This window comes from Erithacus rubecula, assembly GCF_903797595.1.
Source record: "Erithacus rubecula genome assembly, chromosome: 3".
Taxonomy (NCBI): Eukaryota; Metazoa; Chordata; class Aves; order Passeriformes; family Muscicapidae; genus Erithacus; species Erithacus rubecula.
In genome coordinates this window covers 75525878-75542770 of record NC_136689.1, presented here as the reverse complement: position 1 = coordinate 75542770, position 16893 = coordinate 75525878, and the positions used below count along the sequence as shown (strand labels likewise).

The window sequence follows — 16893 nt, the reverse complement described above, 5'->3', positions numbered from 1 at the left end:
TTATTTTTGCTAACTAAATCAAATTAATTTAACTTTCTGCTCCACTTTCCTACTCCAAAGCCTTGAAAAGTTTTCATAATTTGTACTGGAAAAGTGAACATAAACCTAAAAGTTCCTGGGTGAAAACAAGTAGATCCTAAAATTTTATCACAACTTGTGCTGAGGTTGGAATTTCAGCTTTACTTGAGGAATACCACCTTCTAGGAAGCAAAATGTAACAAACCACAAACATTTTTTCAGCTTGAAAAAATATCAGCAATTTGCTGATACTATAGCTAGCTGCAATAAAATAAATCTCAATACCAGTAAGTTAGAAAGACTTAGCAAAAGGCAGCAAATTAAGTTAGAATTATCAGACTAGAAGAAACAAACTAGCAACCATATCAGAAACCCATACACGTGAATGCACAGTGCATTTCAAAACTGTCCATGCCAGAATTTTCTTCTCTTTTCTGATAATGAATGTATTATCATCATTAAAGAATAATGTCAATACTTAACCTACTCTACCATTCCTACTTGAGTGATCAGAGACATAAACTCATACTAGAATTTAGGGCAGGAGTATTCACTTGTGTCTTATCCTGATACTTTGGATTTCAAGAAAGTAATCCCAAAATAACTATGAATGTAGTTCTAAGATTTCCTGTAACAAAAACAGCCAAAGGCCAAAATTTCCCAAATTCAAAACCATAAGTAGCATGCGGGTGCTATAAGGAAAAATCCATGTGTTCTCCTGACTTGGAAGATGTTACAAATTTAATTAAATGATCTGAAGACCAGCATACTACAAACTGGCCTCAGAATATCAATACCTGCCTTACTTCAACTCACATAACTTGCATGTATTTTTCTTTATGTTTTTATTTCAAAGATTTCTTTTATTCCAATTCTCACTTAATTTAAAATTTTGTCACCATGAATGTCCTTTCTGAGTAGCTCCCCTAGACTACATTTCCAGTGATAGCCACAGTCAGTGCCAATAGTGAACAAAAATATACAGTCCACAAATATATAAAACAAGGCTGCTGCATGTCTTAAAGGTCAGTTTCTTTCTTGTAACAAATAAAAATGCAAGCATACATTGTGCATGCACACTGCTCTCCAAATGGGCAAAAATCTTGCTTTATAGGAAAGCTGTCCATTGAGGTATAGTAGTGGTAGCATTTACAAGTTGTGTGCAAATACATGGAAGAAATGCTTAGCTTAGTATTCCTTTCTTACATTGAAAAAATAAGTTAAAGAATGACAAGTACTTTGAAATCTCTTCATGGTACACTTTATCACTGCCAAACAGAGATTTCAAGTAAGAGACACTTCGAGAACAAATCTTAAACTGAACTGGATACTTAAAAAAAAAAAACAAACACTTCAGTAACAACTCCTAAAACAAACTGGATACTTAAAAACAAAACACAGCAAGTCTCAAAATTCTGAATATGTGTTTCGTTACTAATGTTTAAAGAACAATTAGATTTTCTGCCTGGAAAATACACAATCTTTACCTGAAGCAATGCAGACAGACAATTCAGATAAAAGCAATATTGTTTTCTCTCTTGACTGCATCACTCAGATAATGGAAATATTCACTCAGTCTGAGACCAAACAAACAAACAAAGATGAGGGTATGGATGGTGACAAAAGACTATTTTTAATGGCAAATTAGGCCTGCACACCTGTCTAAATCAAGGACTGATATTTTACAGAGTTGGTCAGTTACTTTGTTGAGCAAGCAAATTAACATCATGTAACATTGTTAAGAACAGACCTGCAGTAACATGAAATATACCTTCTGGGGTCAGAAGTTATATTAAAATCCTCAAAGAAAAATGTGGGTTTGGGCTGGTAAAGAGAATAGCAAAGAGGGTAATGCAATAAATTTGTCCCAGAAGGAGACAGGAAGAGAAAAATACCTATTACATTTTAGTCTTTCTGCTACCTCTCTTCACAAAAAATCCTACAGAAATCAGGAAATTGGGCAATTGGTGAACAGATGCAACTGTTGTATATAGGAACAACCTTGCAGACATGAATGTACTTAGGTTTGCAACATTTATCTGCAGATAGAAGACATATTTGAAATAGATATCTGCAAATTACAAAACACATGGAACAGTACAGAATTACTGAAAATAAAGTTGTCCCTCTGATCTTGTAGAAATTTAAAATTACAGATCGGGAGAACAAAAAGCTGTCACTATCCCCTCTATTCCATACACACAGAGAATAATAATTAGAATAGAATGCTAGCTTAAACATTTAGGACTGAATGTTAATACTTGGCTAAGATTGAACCCATGACTGAAAGGTATCAGTCAACAGCCTACACTTAGAACACCTGGAGTGAACTTCTGGCACCAGCACAAAGCTTCTCTGCTCTTGGGCCAATCACTCACTTTTTCTGTACAAAGGCTGTAAAAGAGGGGAAAAAACCCCAACCTTCTTTTCCTGTGTTATTTTGACTTTAGTCTTCAAACTATATACAGCACAAAAATCTAAATAATATTTCAGATGGTTAGGTGAAAAAATAATATATATATATAACTATACATATATATATATATGTGTGTGTGTGTGTGTGTGTGTGTGCATATAAACAAGCAAACAAATAAATAAATAAAGCCCTTGTTCATTTTAAGGATTTTCAGTCAGGTTCATTTGGGGCAACAGGCTTAAAGCTGTTCATGGTTAAAAAAAAAAAGCTAAATGAAAAATGCTTTTTCAATAGCCAGATTTGTCTGTTTTTATTAGTCTCCACAATTATCTGTCAGGAATATTTTTTAAAAAATCAAAGAAATCAGAATGAAATTAAGTTAGTAAATTTCTTGCATTTACAAGAACAATATTCGAGCACTAACAACCAAAAATTTACCTATATACAGTACAACAGCTAAGAGATTTTTAACACTAAAGAGGCTACAATGGAATATATTAAAAAAAAAAAATCCTGGGACACCGAGAAACAATTCACTCTCAGCAGCTGCTCCTGCAACAGTTTGCACACGAAGTATTTTGATGGGTATACATACAAGAACTAAACTAACCGTGAAAAAAACATTCCCAACAAAATTAAATGGATGGAAGGACCTGGTGTTGCTTTTCCAAGATTCAAAAAACTAAAATTAAACCTCACCTTCCCTTTCTCCCTCTTCCACCAGTGCTGTTGCTGCTCTAGTGGGTGAAGTCTCCCATCGAGCAGTACAGACTCTCAACTCCAAGACATCCTGATTAGAGGCTGCATGCCCTGGGAGTGCCCCTATGGGGCAGGAATACTTGCAGGCACACGACAAAGAAAGAAGAGGCACATGAAACAGCAGCTAGGAAATGTTCTTTCTACCTACAGGCTCCAGCCATCACAAAGCCCTGCTAGGAGAGACTTCCCAGGCAGCAGGGGTGGACACTTGTTCCCAGTCCTGAAGCAGCAGTGACTGTCTGAACCATCACAAACCAGGCTGACCAGCTGGATCTCAAACTAGAAAAGGAGAAGCAGCAAACACACTGTGCTGCAAACACTCACAATCCCAAGACCAAAGCAGGGAAATGTGACCTTAGATTTAAATGACTGTTTGATTTTCTAAGTGTCAGATTTCATAGGTTTGTTAACGAGATCGTTCCTGGTGCTCTCAAACCACATTAGTTTACTGGCCATCATTCCTGCTTCCACATACTTCTTAGTCCATCTACACTTCTCAAACCTCCCTGGCACTAGGATAGCGAGCTTCCTTCTCAGGTAAAACACCACCAAATTAAAATGAGCAATCTGTGCCCTGACTTCTGCTGTTCCAACTCATCTTGAAAGTAACAGAGTGAGCTATAAATTTTGATAAAATAACTTCAAATACTGGTCATAACAAGTTGCCAGTAAGACTACCAAAGGAGACTTCCTACAGGCATTAAATAATACAGGTATTTTATACCTTGCTTTTGATCAAATCTCACAAAAAAACAGGCAACGGGTTGCCCAGCAGCTACTGTTCCTTGAGACATGGAAATCTATTCTGCTAGATGCTGAAAATTTTATCAGAGTCACATTGAAAAGAAATATACAGCATTATGACTTTTCCAAATGGCTGAAAGAACAGGTGACCTCTGAAGCATGCAGAAAATGACAGCAAAACCATGTAACTTTCTCAATGAAAGGATTTACCATGGATACCTAAGAGCAAGATGGGTAATAAAAGTCAACCTAAATTAGATGTCACACACACTCTGCTCCTGGGATCAAAAATGATAAAATTATTTTGAAAATATTTGCAGATGTTTTCTTGTGCAGCACAAAGCTCCAGAAAGTTTTCTTTCTATGACTTAGATTCCATGTTTAAACATCACACTGTCAGGGTTATAGAGAACCAAAAAGAGTTTGCTATTAATCCACAGCACTGCTTGTTTACCTCTTACGCACTTAAGAGCAAAGGAGGGAGTTCTAGTCACAGAAAAGGAAACACTATTCAGTCGTAAGAGCCTCTGCAGTATTATTAGTGCACTGATTTATCAATCACTCTACATGACCAAGCAGGCATAAAACACCATTTTAGATCGGACAGCAAAAAAAACCACAGGCATTGGCAAAACCTAAGATCATGGGAAAGCCCTGAAAAAGTTTCACATAGAAAGACAACTTTATTCCTACAGAAATTAGCAGAAACACAACAATAAACACATCCCTATGTTAATCTCTGGGGTTTATTCAACTAAAGTGTCTCCAACTACAAAAAGCTTAGTCCAAAAAGAGAACTGGTGCACTGCAGTAACATTCCGGCTGTGCCCACTTCACAAAGACTCCACTAAGTAGGCCGCCAATTTGCAAAAGCACATACACCCAAAGTGAACTCTGAAGTACTGGACCAGATCATCAGCACAGCCCTGCCGATGAGCTCGGGACTTGATTTCAGAACTCTGCAGAGAAATGCGGGCCCGCGGCTCATCTCGGCTGTGACAAATGCGAGTTCTCGGTGGGGTGTCCTGCTCAGCTTCCATGTGAGACTCCTCACCATCACCACCATCACCATCCCGCATCCTGCTGCGGGCTAAGGGGCAGCCCGTGCGTGTGCGGGCTGGGGCGGGCACCGGCGGTGCGGGAAGCCAAGCAGATGCGCTCAGCTGAGGGCCGTGGCCAGAGCCGGGGGCAGGGAGCGCCGTGAATGCAGGTGCGGCGGAGAGCAGGAGCCCCTCGCTGGGGGCGCGGGCAGCTCCCCGCCAGGGGCGGCGGGGACAGCAGGGCAGGGAACGCGGAACGCTCCCGCCGGGCTGCGGGCAGCGCGGGGCGGGGGAGGAGACGCCCGGCTCGGGCGGGGCGGCGCGGCCGGGCGGGGGCTTTCCCGTCCCGGGGGGCGGTCCCGACCCCGGCCCCGGCCCCGGCGCCCACCCCGGCTCGGCTAGCTCACCAGAAGAGCAGGTTGGCGCAGACGAAGCCGCCCAGGCTGCGGAGGGGCCGCTCCCAGCTGAGCGCCGCCGCGATGCAGCAGCCCACGGCCAGCCCCGTCTCTCCCAGCACCGCCGCCGCCCCGGCCCCGCCTGACACCTCCGTCGGCTCCGCGTCCCCGGGCGCGGCCGCGCCTCGCTCCTGCGGGGCCTCCGCTCGGCGGGGCTGCGCGGGGAGCGCCGCGCTCGCCATGGCTCGGTGCGGCCGCCGGGCTGCGGCTCGGCCGGGCGGAGCTGGGCTGGGCTGGGCTGGGGCCGGGCCGGGCCGGGGCGGCGGAGGCGGGCCCGGGGCGGAGCGCGGCGCTGCCCCCGCGTTACCCCCGCGTTACCGCTCCCGCCTCCGCGCAGGTGCGGCGGGCGCACGGGCACGGCCCGGCCGCGATGGCGGGCGGGGAGGCGCTGGGAGCGGGCGGGCCCGAGGCTGCTGCCCGTGAGGCGGCCGAACCCGGCGGGAGTGTGCCGGGGCTGCGGGACAGACCGGCGGGAGCATTCCGGTTCCCTGCTGCGGGAAAGCGGGGCAACCCAGCTGCTTTCTAGATATGGGAAGGTGGAGCTCACCGGCAAGTGTTGCCAGTGAGACTCGTCTATCCTTCATCTCCTCCTCGCGTGTGTGTGTGCCACAGCCTAGCGCAGCTGGAGCACGTCCAGAGCTGCGCCACCAGGTTAATGAGAGCCTGGGGCACCTTGCCTGCGAAGACAGGCTGAGGAGATCGGGGCTGCTCAGCCTGGATAAGAGGAGATTGTGTGCAGTCCTCGTAGCAGCCTCCCTGTATCTGAAGGGAGCCTGCGGGAGGCTGAAGAGGGATTCTGTCAGGAGCTGCAGTGATAGCACAAGGGGTAATGGGTTCAGATTGAAAGAGGAGAAATTTAGGTTAGACATTAAGAAGAAATTCTTTACTGTAAGGGTCGTTAGACACTGGAAGTGATTGCCCAGAGATGTTGTGAATTCCCCATCCCCGGCAGCATTCAAAGCCTTGAGCAGCTTGGTCTAGTGGGAGGTATCCCTGCCCATGGCAGGGGAGATGAGATTAAATGATCTCTAAGGTCTGTTCCAACTCCTTGACATTCTGTGATTCCATGATTATATAATAACAGTCCCGAAATCCTAAAAAGGCCAAATGGAAGTAAGTTGCTATTGTCATAATGCTGAGAGCTTGTCAGACCACAAAGGAGCCTGTGACAATTTGATGGCTCACATCTGTATCCTAAATATCCAAGAAAAATACTTAAAACCTATACTGTTCTGTCCTGTCATCTGCACTACTACCAGTCTGGCCAGCCCCAGGCTCCAGATGGAAGTGTGGCTCTGTGTTTGAGCTGGTGATGTGCGTAATAGCTGATGTGGCTGCTGGGAATCTGAATTCTGGGGAGCCTGCCTGGTGAGAATTGTCACTTGAGCATCTGTTGCTGAATAAGTAGAGCCAAAAATTGGAATCATTGAAGGTGTTTCACAGGAGAAAATGTGTAAAATAAATTAATTTTTACTGCAAGAGCAAGAATAATAATTTTGGATTGGAAATTGACATCTGTTTCAAGCTTGAGTTACCCCGTTAGAATTAGTTTTTAACGGGACACACTCACTTGAAGGTCAGCATGTCATTTTTTTTCCTCTGAGGTAAAAGAAGACAAAATAAAATTACAGCATTAAGTTGTAACATTGGCTGTGGATTGCAAGTCTATTGTGTGTTTTCACCAAATAGCCTTGGGAAGGAGTTACTCTATTTTTCTTATTCCACATGCTCTCTCTAGCAGCTGAGAGGAAACATACAGAATGTTATTCTGCATAGCCAATAAACATTTTTCTAAAGGACATTTTAGTTTTATGCTAATCTGTTACACTTGTATGCTCTTATGTCTAAGAACCCGGAGCCAGGCAGACCTACCTGAATAATAAGCCCAGCTAAAATGTGATTAAGTGTTGTCTCTGAAAGTCTGAGAGAGCAAAAGGAAAAAGACAGGCTCCTCTAATAACCTGAAACACACATGGAAAAGAGAGAGAAGTAGTCACAGCAAGTCTGGAGAAATACTTTGTTCTCTTGGTCCAGTTTTGTGCTGATGAATGGAAATTTGTCCTAAAATGACTTGGTGGAAACAGGGTGTTCATGTGCTGGAAAGCAGGCAGCTGTCTCCTCTGTGTGCAAGCAGCTGCTCACAGTTACTGAGCACTCCTCCTGCTGTCCCTTGGGCATGTCATGCTTGCCTAGGCTGACTAGGAGTTGTTTGCTTCCCTGTTTTGAGACAGGGAGCAGAGGGAATCCTAACAGGAAATCTTAACAGTCCACATGAGTAAAACCAGCCTTTTTGCAAGGAAAAGGAGAGAGCTGGGCAAAATGAGGGAGTTTCTCCTGTACTCACCCTTTTTTCAGGTCATTGCAGGATGCCAAGCTGCTGTTCTAGTGAATGCTGCCCATAACTTGCAAAAACCATCCCCAGCTTTGCCAGCGGCAATTTACTTTCCCTTGCTAGCATTCAGTTATTTCAGTAATGTGGGCGGTTCTATCCAGCATCCAAATCTAGCTAACTCCAAACTGTTAATAGGTAAGCCTGGGAAGGAGCCAGGTGTTCCTCGTGCACTTTTAAAGTGACCATGGGATAATTGGACTCAGAAAGCACACTGGGGTTAAAACGTTAAAATTTGGGTTTAACCAACTGTAGGATAATGGGAATATAATCCCACTGCCCTAAGGATTATAACCATGGCAGGTTTGAGGCAATCCTGCCTTATCAATATTTCACTTCTTTTTTTAAACATGAGGATGATTGTATGTTCCCCCACCACAAATTTTTACTCTCTGTGACACTCCATTCAATCACTGGTGTTCAAAAAATCCCCTGTCATCAGAAAGGGAGGGATAGAATCTGGGGAGGGGGAGGATGAGGTGAGGCTTCAATGGAAGGGTAGACTACAAATAAGGGAACTCGTTTGGATTTTAATTAAACTTGCATCCATTGTAGATTACTGGCCTCTGCTTTCCTGACATATACCATGAAGGATATGAACAGAAATTAGTGAAAAACTCTTCCAGAATAGGTTTTGTAATTTAGCTAATGGAAAAAAAAGAATGATTGATGGATTCCTGTTCCCCTTTTTTCACTGCTGTTTTTTCTTGGGCTTGGTTTATATGAATGATTTTACTGAAAACATTCTGATATAAACATTAGTGTGAGAGAAGAAATGGATGCTTCATTCCCAGCCATTTAAAGTTTAAATGTCTTTAAAAAAAAAAAAAAAAAAAAAAAAAAAAAAAAAAGAAGTAGTAAATAGGTTGTCTGGCTTTGATCTTCCTGTACTTTGATATTTTGCCAAGGTTTAAAAGGTTTGTGTGCAATTTGAGTTTGGGATGGGAAAAACTAGGACTAGCAACCAGTGAGCAGTTGCATGGGTGAGCTGTAATGCACAGAATTAGGTTAGGGACTGTGGGTCTGGTTATAGGGACTCCAGTGTAAATGATGGATGGAAGACAAGGAGAAAGCTTTGTAAGTGGTTGTTTCAAAGGAGTTCACAAATATAAAAGCATTCTAATGCTTCTGAAATATGTTTGAAAATGCTGATGTCATCAGAGAGTAAGTATTGAATACAGTTGAGGATTCCAACTCAAAATGGAATGAATTTCCCTCCTTTTAATTTTTTTAAGCTTGTTTTCCATTAGCTTAATTTCATGACAGGATCACAGACTTAGGTTAGTTTGGAAGGAACAGCTGTAAGACATTTGGTCTGACCTTTCTCCCCACATACACACTCAGCACCCCTGTTACCTGGCTGTGACATGTTGCTCTATGTCATGGCCAGATTAGCTCTGATCATCTCTGAGGACTAGAGATTCTGCAATGCACTCTGGGCAACCTGTTTGAGCATTCTGGCCACATTCATTGCGAAGAATATTTTCTTATTATCTATTCAAAATTTGTTATTTCACCCATTTCCTCTAATTTGGTTCTGCACCTGGTAGGGAAGAGCTCTATCCCCATCCATTCTATAACCACACATCAAGTACTCTGTAAGCAGAGCCCTGTTAACCTCTATCCTCCAGAGTGAGTGACCCCAGCTCTCCCAGCCTTTCCTTCTCTGTTATCAGCTGTGTGCCACTGGGCACACAGCTGATAACAGAGTCCAGGGGCCCTCTGGACTCCTTCCAGCATGTCAGCATCTGTCTTGTCTTGGGGTGTCCCAAACTGGACACATTATACTATGTGTGGTCTCACAAATGGTCAAAGGAGGGGAAGAATTGCTTCCCTTGTCCTACTAGTGAGCTATAATTAGTGCAGGATTATTGACTCTTTGCCCAGTCATACCCATGGCACTTTCTTACTTGTCTCTGCTTTGAGGCTGAGGAATTGTGTCTTAGTCACTCTTACTATTGCAGCACTCTTGTGTCTTGGTCAATCTTAATAAGGTATGACTTTGAACATCCATCTTTGCTTTTCCTGATTTTTTTTCCTGTTCTATAACTGAAATTTCTCAACAAGAAATAACTTTCTTGTGTGGTTCTAGTCACATAATCTCTGCATTTGTTTGAAGTAGGAACAGATCATAGATCTGAATAGTTTCATGACACTACACTGTGGTTTGCTTTTGTAATAATTTCTAAGGACTGCTTTCCTTTTTTTTTTTTCTTTTTTTTTTTTTTTTTTTTTTTTTTTTTTTTTTTTTTTTTTGTAACTAATGAAAATCACCATCTTATCCATAAGTACTAATGTTTAATTCAGAGCCTGCCATGCAGCTCATTCTGGTATTGGGCTTCCCCCCTCACCTCACCCACCTCACTTTAACTACTTGGAATTTATTTGTCATTTCATTGGCAATTATTCAGTTTCGTAAAGTCATTTAGTCATTTAGGTTTTTTTAGTCTGCCCTTATCCTGACTTTCCTGAATAACTTGATGTCATCACTAAACTCCAAGCTTGCTCTTCATCATTTTCCAATTCACTCTTCAATAGGTTGAAGATCTCAGGGCATCTCCCAAACCTCAGGAATGATCTCCTTCCTTTATTTGGAATGGGTTGTTTTCTCTTACTGTCTGTTCCCTATCTTCTAGCCAGTTATTTATACACATCAGGGCTTCTTATGTGGATACATAGCTTTCTGTAAGCCTTAGGCGATTAATTTTGACAAAACCCTTTCTGAAATCCAGATAAACCTGCCCTCATTCAGACATCTGTCAGAGAACTTCAGCAGACTTCTAGGGCAGAGCTTTATTAATCAGAACCTATGATGTCTCTTCTCAATAGATCATTCTTCAAGTGTCCACTCATACGCTTTATTATAGTATTGAGTAGTTAACACTAAAAGTCTTTGGTTGCCTAGATCCCGCAGAACTCTATATAAAGGCTGGTGTCACAGGTGACATACATACCATGCACTTTTAGTTAATCCTATTTCATCCTGAAGCTTCATGCATGCTATTGAGGAATTTCTCCTGTGTCTTTACACTAAACTCTGATATCTTTCCTAGTTACCATTTAAGTGTAGAATAACTTTCCAATTAATAATTGGCAAACAGTTTTCTCCTTTGATGCACACCCTCTTAGCCTTTGCAACATCCCTAAGGTCTCTGTTGAGGAATATGTTTGAAACTACATCCCAAGCTCTTTGTTCTTTTATTTAACTGTAATATAATATTTAACTATGGAACAGGAGTGCATTAAGTGTTGTCCTGTGATATGCAAAATACAATTAGGACTGTGACATGTCTTTATAGTATTTTATGTACAAGTCTCTGCATTTCAAAATACTTTTGTGTTCCACTGAAAGGTTTATCTGTTGGGCAGCTGGAATACATGGGACCTGACTGACCTTGTAAACTAAAACTATCTGGTAGCTTGACCATGGCTTTGTTCCAGATGCCCACACAGCTACTCCATAACTCCCCTCCTCAGCTGGGCAGGGGAGAGAAAATATTATGAAAGGCTCGGCAGTCAAGATAAAGACAGGGAGATATCACTCACCAGTTACTGTTGTAGGCAAAACACATTTGTCATTGGGAAATTAATTTAATTACCAATCAAGTAATGAGAAATAAAACCAGATCTTAAAGCCATCTTCCAAACACCTTCCCCCCACACTTCCTGCTTCCCAGGCTTAACTTTACTGCAGATTTCTCATCCTCCTCCTCTCCACAGTGGTGCAGAGGAGCAGGGCATGGGGGCTGCAGCGAGTTTATCACATGTGGTCTCTGCTGCTGCTTCCTTCTCAGGGGGAGCACTTCTCACATTCTTCCCCTGTTCCAGAGTAGGGTCCCTTTCACGTGGTGCAGTCCTTGAGGAACAGGCTGCTCCAGTGTGGGTCCCCTGAGGCATCACAAGTCCTGCCACTAAATCTGGTCCAGTGTGGTTTCCCACAAGGTCACAGCCTATTTGGGCATCCACCTGCTCCAGTGTGGGCTCCTCATTTGGCTGCAGGTGGATCTTTGCTCCCCCATGGACCTCCATGGGCTGCAGAGGAACAGCTACCCCCCCACGGGCTGCACCACAGGCTGCAGGGGAATCTCTGCAGAAGTGACTGGAGCACCTCTTCTCTTCCTTCTGCACTGACCTTGGTGTCAGCAGTGCTGTTTCTCCCACATGTTCTCATTCCTGTTTCTCACGTGCTGGTGCACAGCACTTTCCCCCCCTTCTTACATATATTATCCCAGAGGTGCCATCACTATCACTGATATGCTTGGCCTTGGCCAGCAGCAGGTCTGTGTTGGAGCTGGTAGGCATTGGCTCTGCAGACATAGGGAAAGCTTCTGGCAGCTTTTCACAGAAGCCACCCCTGTAGTTCCCCTCCTTCTTCCCCTTGTCACTAGCAGAACCTTGCCAAGCAAGCCCAATACAAGGTGCATAATATCAGGTGGCATAAGATGAAAAGTTCAACACAAGTGACAAAAATACATGAGTGTTGATGCTGCTTCTTATTAAAAAATGCTAGTGTTTGGGACTTTTTTCCTCACTGCTAGGGGTTATGCTTCTTAGTGCCTGTGAACTCAAAGCTTTAAGAGAGAACTCAACAATGAATTAAGGTATGGAAGAATAATGCTTCAATTTTATATTTTCTGTAATAGAACTCATGATCAGGAAGCTCTAATATCTCCCACATCAGATACTCCTTTTTGTTTAGTAAAAGTGTGTAAGAACAGTAGTAAATATTCTATGGTCAAATGCAGTGTTGTTCTTTTCTGAATCGAGGTTTTATAGAATTGAGCTACTGTAGCAGTTATATACAATTATTTTAGCAATTACAATAATTTATATGTCTTGAGTTATTAGAAGAAATAGTATTTCTGATGTAACTGCTTAGGACTTGGGACAAGGGAGTTTATAGAAGAAAATGTATGGGTCACCAGCTAAGGTCAAAGCCAGTTAAGCTACTTTAAACAAGTGTTTTTAGCCCATAAATAGTATTGCACAGCAATCTCATAAAATATTTATGCAACATTTTATAGATGTTTAGCACCAAACTATGCTGATCTTCTTGTCTGTGTAATCATGCCATATAGAAGATCAGTAAGAATAATTGATTTTCATGGATCTAATTTTGGAGCTAATTACTGTAATCTCTTAGATGGCATTACCTGTTTGATTATATGTGGGGGGGAGTTGATAATGACTTTATTGGTTTAGCTCCACTCTTCAATCAACTTTGCGTGAGAGCAGGCCAGCAACCTTTCTGAATCTAGTACTTGTTTAGAGTTTATCAAACAGCCCAAGGAGGTGTCGAAATTACTGTGAATCAGCAAGTTTGGACATTTTGGCTTTATTTGTAGGAAGAGTGATCTAAGTAAAAACATCAGGTGCAATGTTAGGTTTATTAAACTGAGAAGTTCCTAGTGAGAGAAATGCCTAGGTAGAGAAAACTGGACACTGGCACTGTACCTGGACATCTGAATGTTGCAGCATGGAGAGGTGTCAGCCTTACTCATCTGCCTTTTTATCCTGACCCACAAGCTCCTGACTCACTCATCACCCACCCTGAGACAGAGCTCAGTGCATTCCAACTACTGCCTCACAGAGAGCTCAGCTCCACTACTGTGCCTTCCCGGTCTGTCTCTCCTAAGCAGCGTGTAGCCCTTTGTGGCAACCTTCCATGGTGGGAGCTATCCCACCTCATCTCTGTGGCTGCAGTGAGGTCAAAGACTTGTGACTGCTCACAGAGCTCTCACACCTCCTTGTTTCCCCTGCTGCATGTTGGTGTGCAGGCATTTAACAGAAATATTTAATATCCCAGTTGGGGTGCAGAGGGATACCCCATAGTCCTGTCTAGTGGTTGTGGTTTTGTCTGCTTGTACTTGATTTAAGTATCCCCTCTTAAGCCTCCTTTTGCTACTAGACTGGTTACTATAGTTCTCCCCTGTCCTAAACCTCTGGTAAGTCTGACTCTGTCTGCTCCTGTGCCCCTTATTGTTGGTCAGGAGCGTGATTCCTGTCTGCCCAAGGACGTGTGTATGGGTGTCAGGGAGCAAAGGAAAAATGAACTTTTATGAAAGAAAAAGGAAATAACACCTGAACTAAACTCCTCTTGATCTCATCAGAAATACTGTTCCCAGGAACTTGGACTGTCTGATGAGCTCCTGCTTTTCAACAAACACCTCAGAAAATTATTTTTCTTGCCTGAATAACCCAAGTGGAACGATGTTTTTGTTATCAAACTTTCAAAGGAATTACTGACCTGAATTGCTGCCAGGATGGAAAATTACTATGACTTAAGCCAGCTTTCTTGCAACCGTATAAAATCAGTCCTGAGTGAGACCCTGTGAACTCTCCAGGACCACAGTGGGCTGGAATTAACAGCCTCCTTCTGAGTGGGGCCTCTCAGGGCCAGTGAACTCTCAAATCTGCTGCACTTGGAGGCACTGACAGACCTTGGGTGATACCCCCACTGCTTGAGGTTCAACTCTTTGCCCCTTGAAAAGATGCAAAGGCATCCAACATGAGCTGAACTCAAGGGGAATTTTTCACAGGTGCATACTCCTTTATGTTTGTGTGCCTGCAAGTGTGAGTATGGCATAGAAAATTTACTATGAATATTGGTCTCTTAGATCCTTGAATATGTTAGATTAGTAAGTTAGGCCTGTGAGTTACTGTAGTGCTTGTAGTAAATTCTGTAGAATCTTTTGTTAAATTGTTGGAATTAGGCCATCAGTTAAGTGCTGGTAAGTGCTATTTAAACCTTTAGGCCTAAACCACTGGTCACTTCTGGGACTAAGTTTGGCAAAGGGGTCCACTCTGAACCTTGTGACTCAATAGGTGGGTCTCCCTCATCCTTTTTATCCTTATCCTTTCCCATTCTTACCCTTTTTCCATTCCCAGCCTCCATGTCAGTTTTAGATTTTTAGATTGATTTATTTTAGTCCAATTTTTCTCTGTGTGCTTTAATCATTTAGAAAGCAGTAGGACAAACAAACCTTTTAACAAATTTTGTTACGCTTTCACTTTAATATTAAACCTGCTCTGGCTGGTACCTTTCAGCTGGTGATTCTTTGAGCAACCTGAGACAGTTGTTTGTGACTGGTGGAGAGCAAGAATAATGAGAAGACTCCCTCCGTATTCCATCTCCTACCCCAACTCCCTGCTAAAGACCAGGTAAGGTCATACTACAGTGGAACCACTCGGTGTCTAGTTCACTTCCTTGGATCGCTGCTGCCCTCTTCTGCTGGCTTCCCATGGCTGTTGTGACATGGGCAGTTTTTGTATTGCAACAAAGGCCTTATGTCCTGATGTTGTGGGAGGTTGTGGGATGAAATGCAGTGACTTTATGGGGCTGGGCTCCACAAAGAATTAGTTTTATTCAGGACAGTGCTGTCATATGTGGTTGATACCCTTTTGTACTTACTTCAGAGTTGTAAATGATGTGGAGTGCATGTGCTGGGAGAAAGTCTGACAGCATTAAAAAAGCAGATGCTGTTCTGGCCATGTTTCTATAGAATGGACTTGGGCCAGCATGACTGGCAGTGCTGTAGCATGCCTGTGTTGGGCATTTGAGCTGGTGCAGACCTGTGAGTACGTGTAATGCCTCAGAAATGTGGGGCTGCAAACCTGGATTTCTGATGCAACACTTCTGAGGGGAAGCAATTTCCTCTGCATAGCTTCTGTAATTAAGTTCATTAAGAATTCTGGCACCCTCACAAATGCTTGTATTGTATTACGAGGCACAGGGAAAGTGCTAGACAGAAGCTTGAAGATGTAGGAGGAATTGAGGCATGGCCAGCTAAGTCCAGAGGAGAGCCACAAAGATGATTAGAGAGATGGAGCATCTCTTTTATGAAGACAGGCTGGGAGAGCTGTGGTTGTTCTACCTGGTAAAGGCTCCTGGGAGGCTTTAGAGCAGCCTTCCAGTACCTAGAAGGGACTACAAGAGAGCTGGAGCGGGAGGTTTGATAAGCACATAAAATGACAGAGCAAGGGGTAAGGCTTCAAAATTCCCAGAGAGAGGGCAGGTTTGGATTAGATATTAAAAATTCTTTACTGGGAGGGTGGTGAGGTACTGGCACAGGCTGCCCAGAGAAGCTGTGGTTGCCCCATATCTGGAAGTGTTCAAGGCCAGACTGGATGGAGCCCGGAGCAACCAGGTCTAGTGGAAGGTGTCCCTGCCCACAGCAAGGGGATTGGCACTAAATGATCTTTTAAGGTCCCTTCCAACCCAAACCATTCCGCAATTTTATGATTTAAGGACATACTAATATGAAGCTGTACAATTTTATTTCTATTGCAGCTAGTCCCAGGTCTGACTGCACGGTTTCTGCCCAGCCTTGTGCTCTTGCAGGGTGCCTGGCTGGTGGCTCCTGGGCTCTCCTCGGTGTGGCTGTGTTCCACCAGGAGCAGTCCAAGGATGCAGGAACCCAATGTGTGTTCCCAGAGGGGTTCTGACAGAGTTGGTGTCAGTTGGTTACCTGGGGTAATGACCATCTTCCAGAGGGGCCTGAGTGCCAGTTCCACAACTGGGGTCAGTTCAGGCATGTGAACAGGCATTCCACTTCCAAACTCAGGTGTGTCTATTATGCTGTATTTATTTTGATAATCTGTGCATTTGTTCTGTTGAGTATCAACAATTATGAATTTTTCCTCTTTGCCTCAGTAACAGTTATTGGACTAAGATTTGCATGGCAGGTTGATAGACTTGGCATGAATGAGGTTACATACAGTATGAGGGCAGTGCCTGCTGCACTGCCACCATGTGCCTGGCTAATAAAAACAAGCCATCTTTCATCAGGGCTACATAAATAGCAAAAGCTTCACTTGCACATTGCCTGTGGCATGGAATCACTCAGCAGTCCTTCCCTCTGTGTGTAAAGACACACTGCATGGACAAGGGCACCCGCCCCAGAACAACACACAGCACGTGCACCTGTCCAAGTAAAAGCACACACACACACACACATACACACATACACACATACACACACACAGCCTGTGCTGTAGGATTGCCTCCTGGGAAGACAGGAAATTAGGGTTTTGTTGCAAATCTGACTCAGTAGGAAACAGAAACAGAGCACA

At 43.3% G+C, this 16893-nt stretch overlaps 1 protein-coding gene across 2 annotated transcripts in view; it reads right to left on the bottom strand.

The window, feature by feature from the left end:
* The window catches only part of RETREG1 (reticulophagy regulator 1), a 63289-nt gene extending 57602 nt beyond the window's left edge, over positions 1-5687 (bottom strand). The window contains exon 1 of one of the 2 annotated variants that reach the window (XM_079300602.1): positions 5385-5687. In XM_079300602.1, coding sequence (XP_079156728.1) covers positions 5385-5614 — 230 coding nt within the window. In that variant the 5' untranslated portion in view covers positions 5615-5687. The remainder of the gene's footprint in view (positions 1-5384) is intronic. The other variant, XM_079300603.1, reaches the window with a different exon arrangement.
* Positions 5688-16893: the final 11206 nt, after the last annotated feature.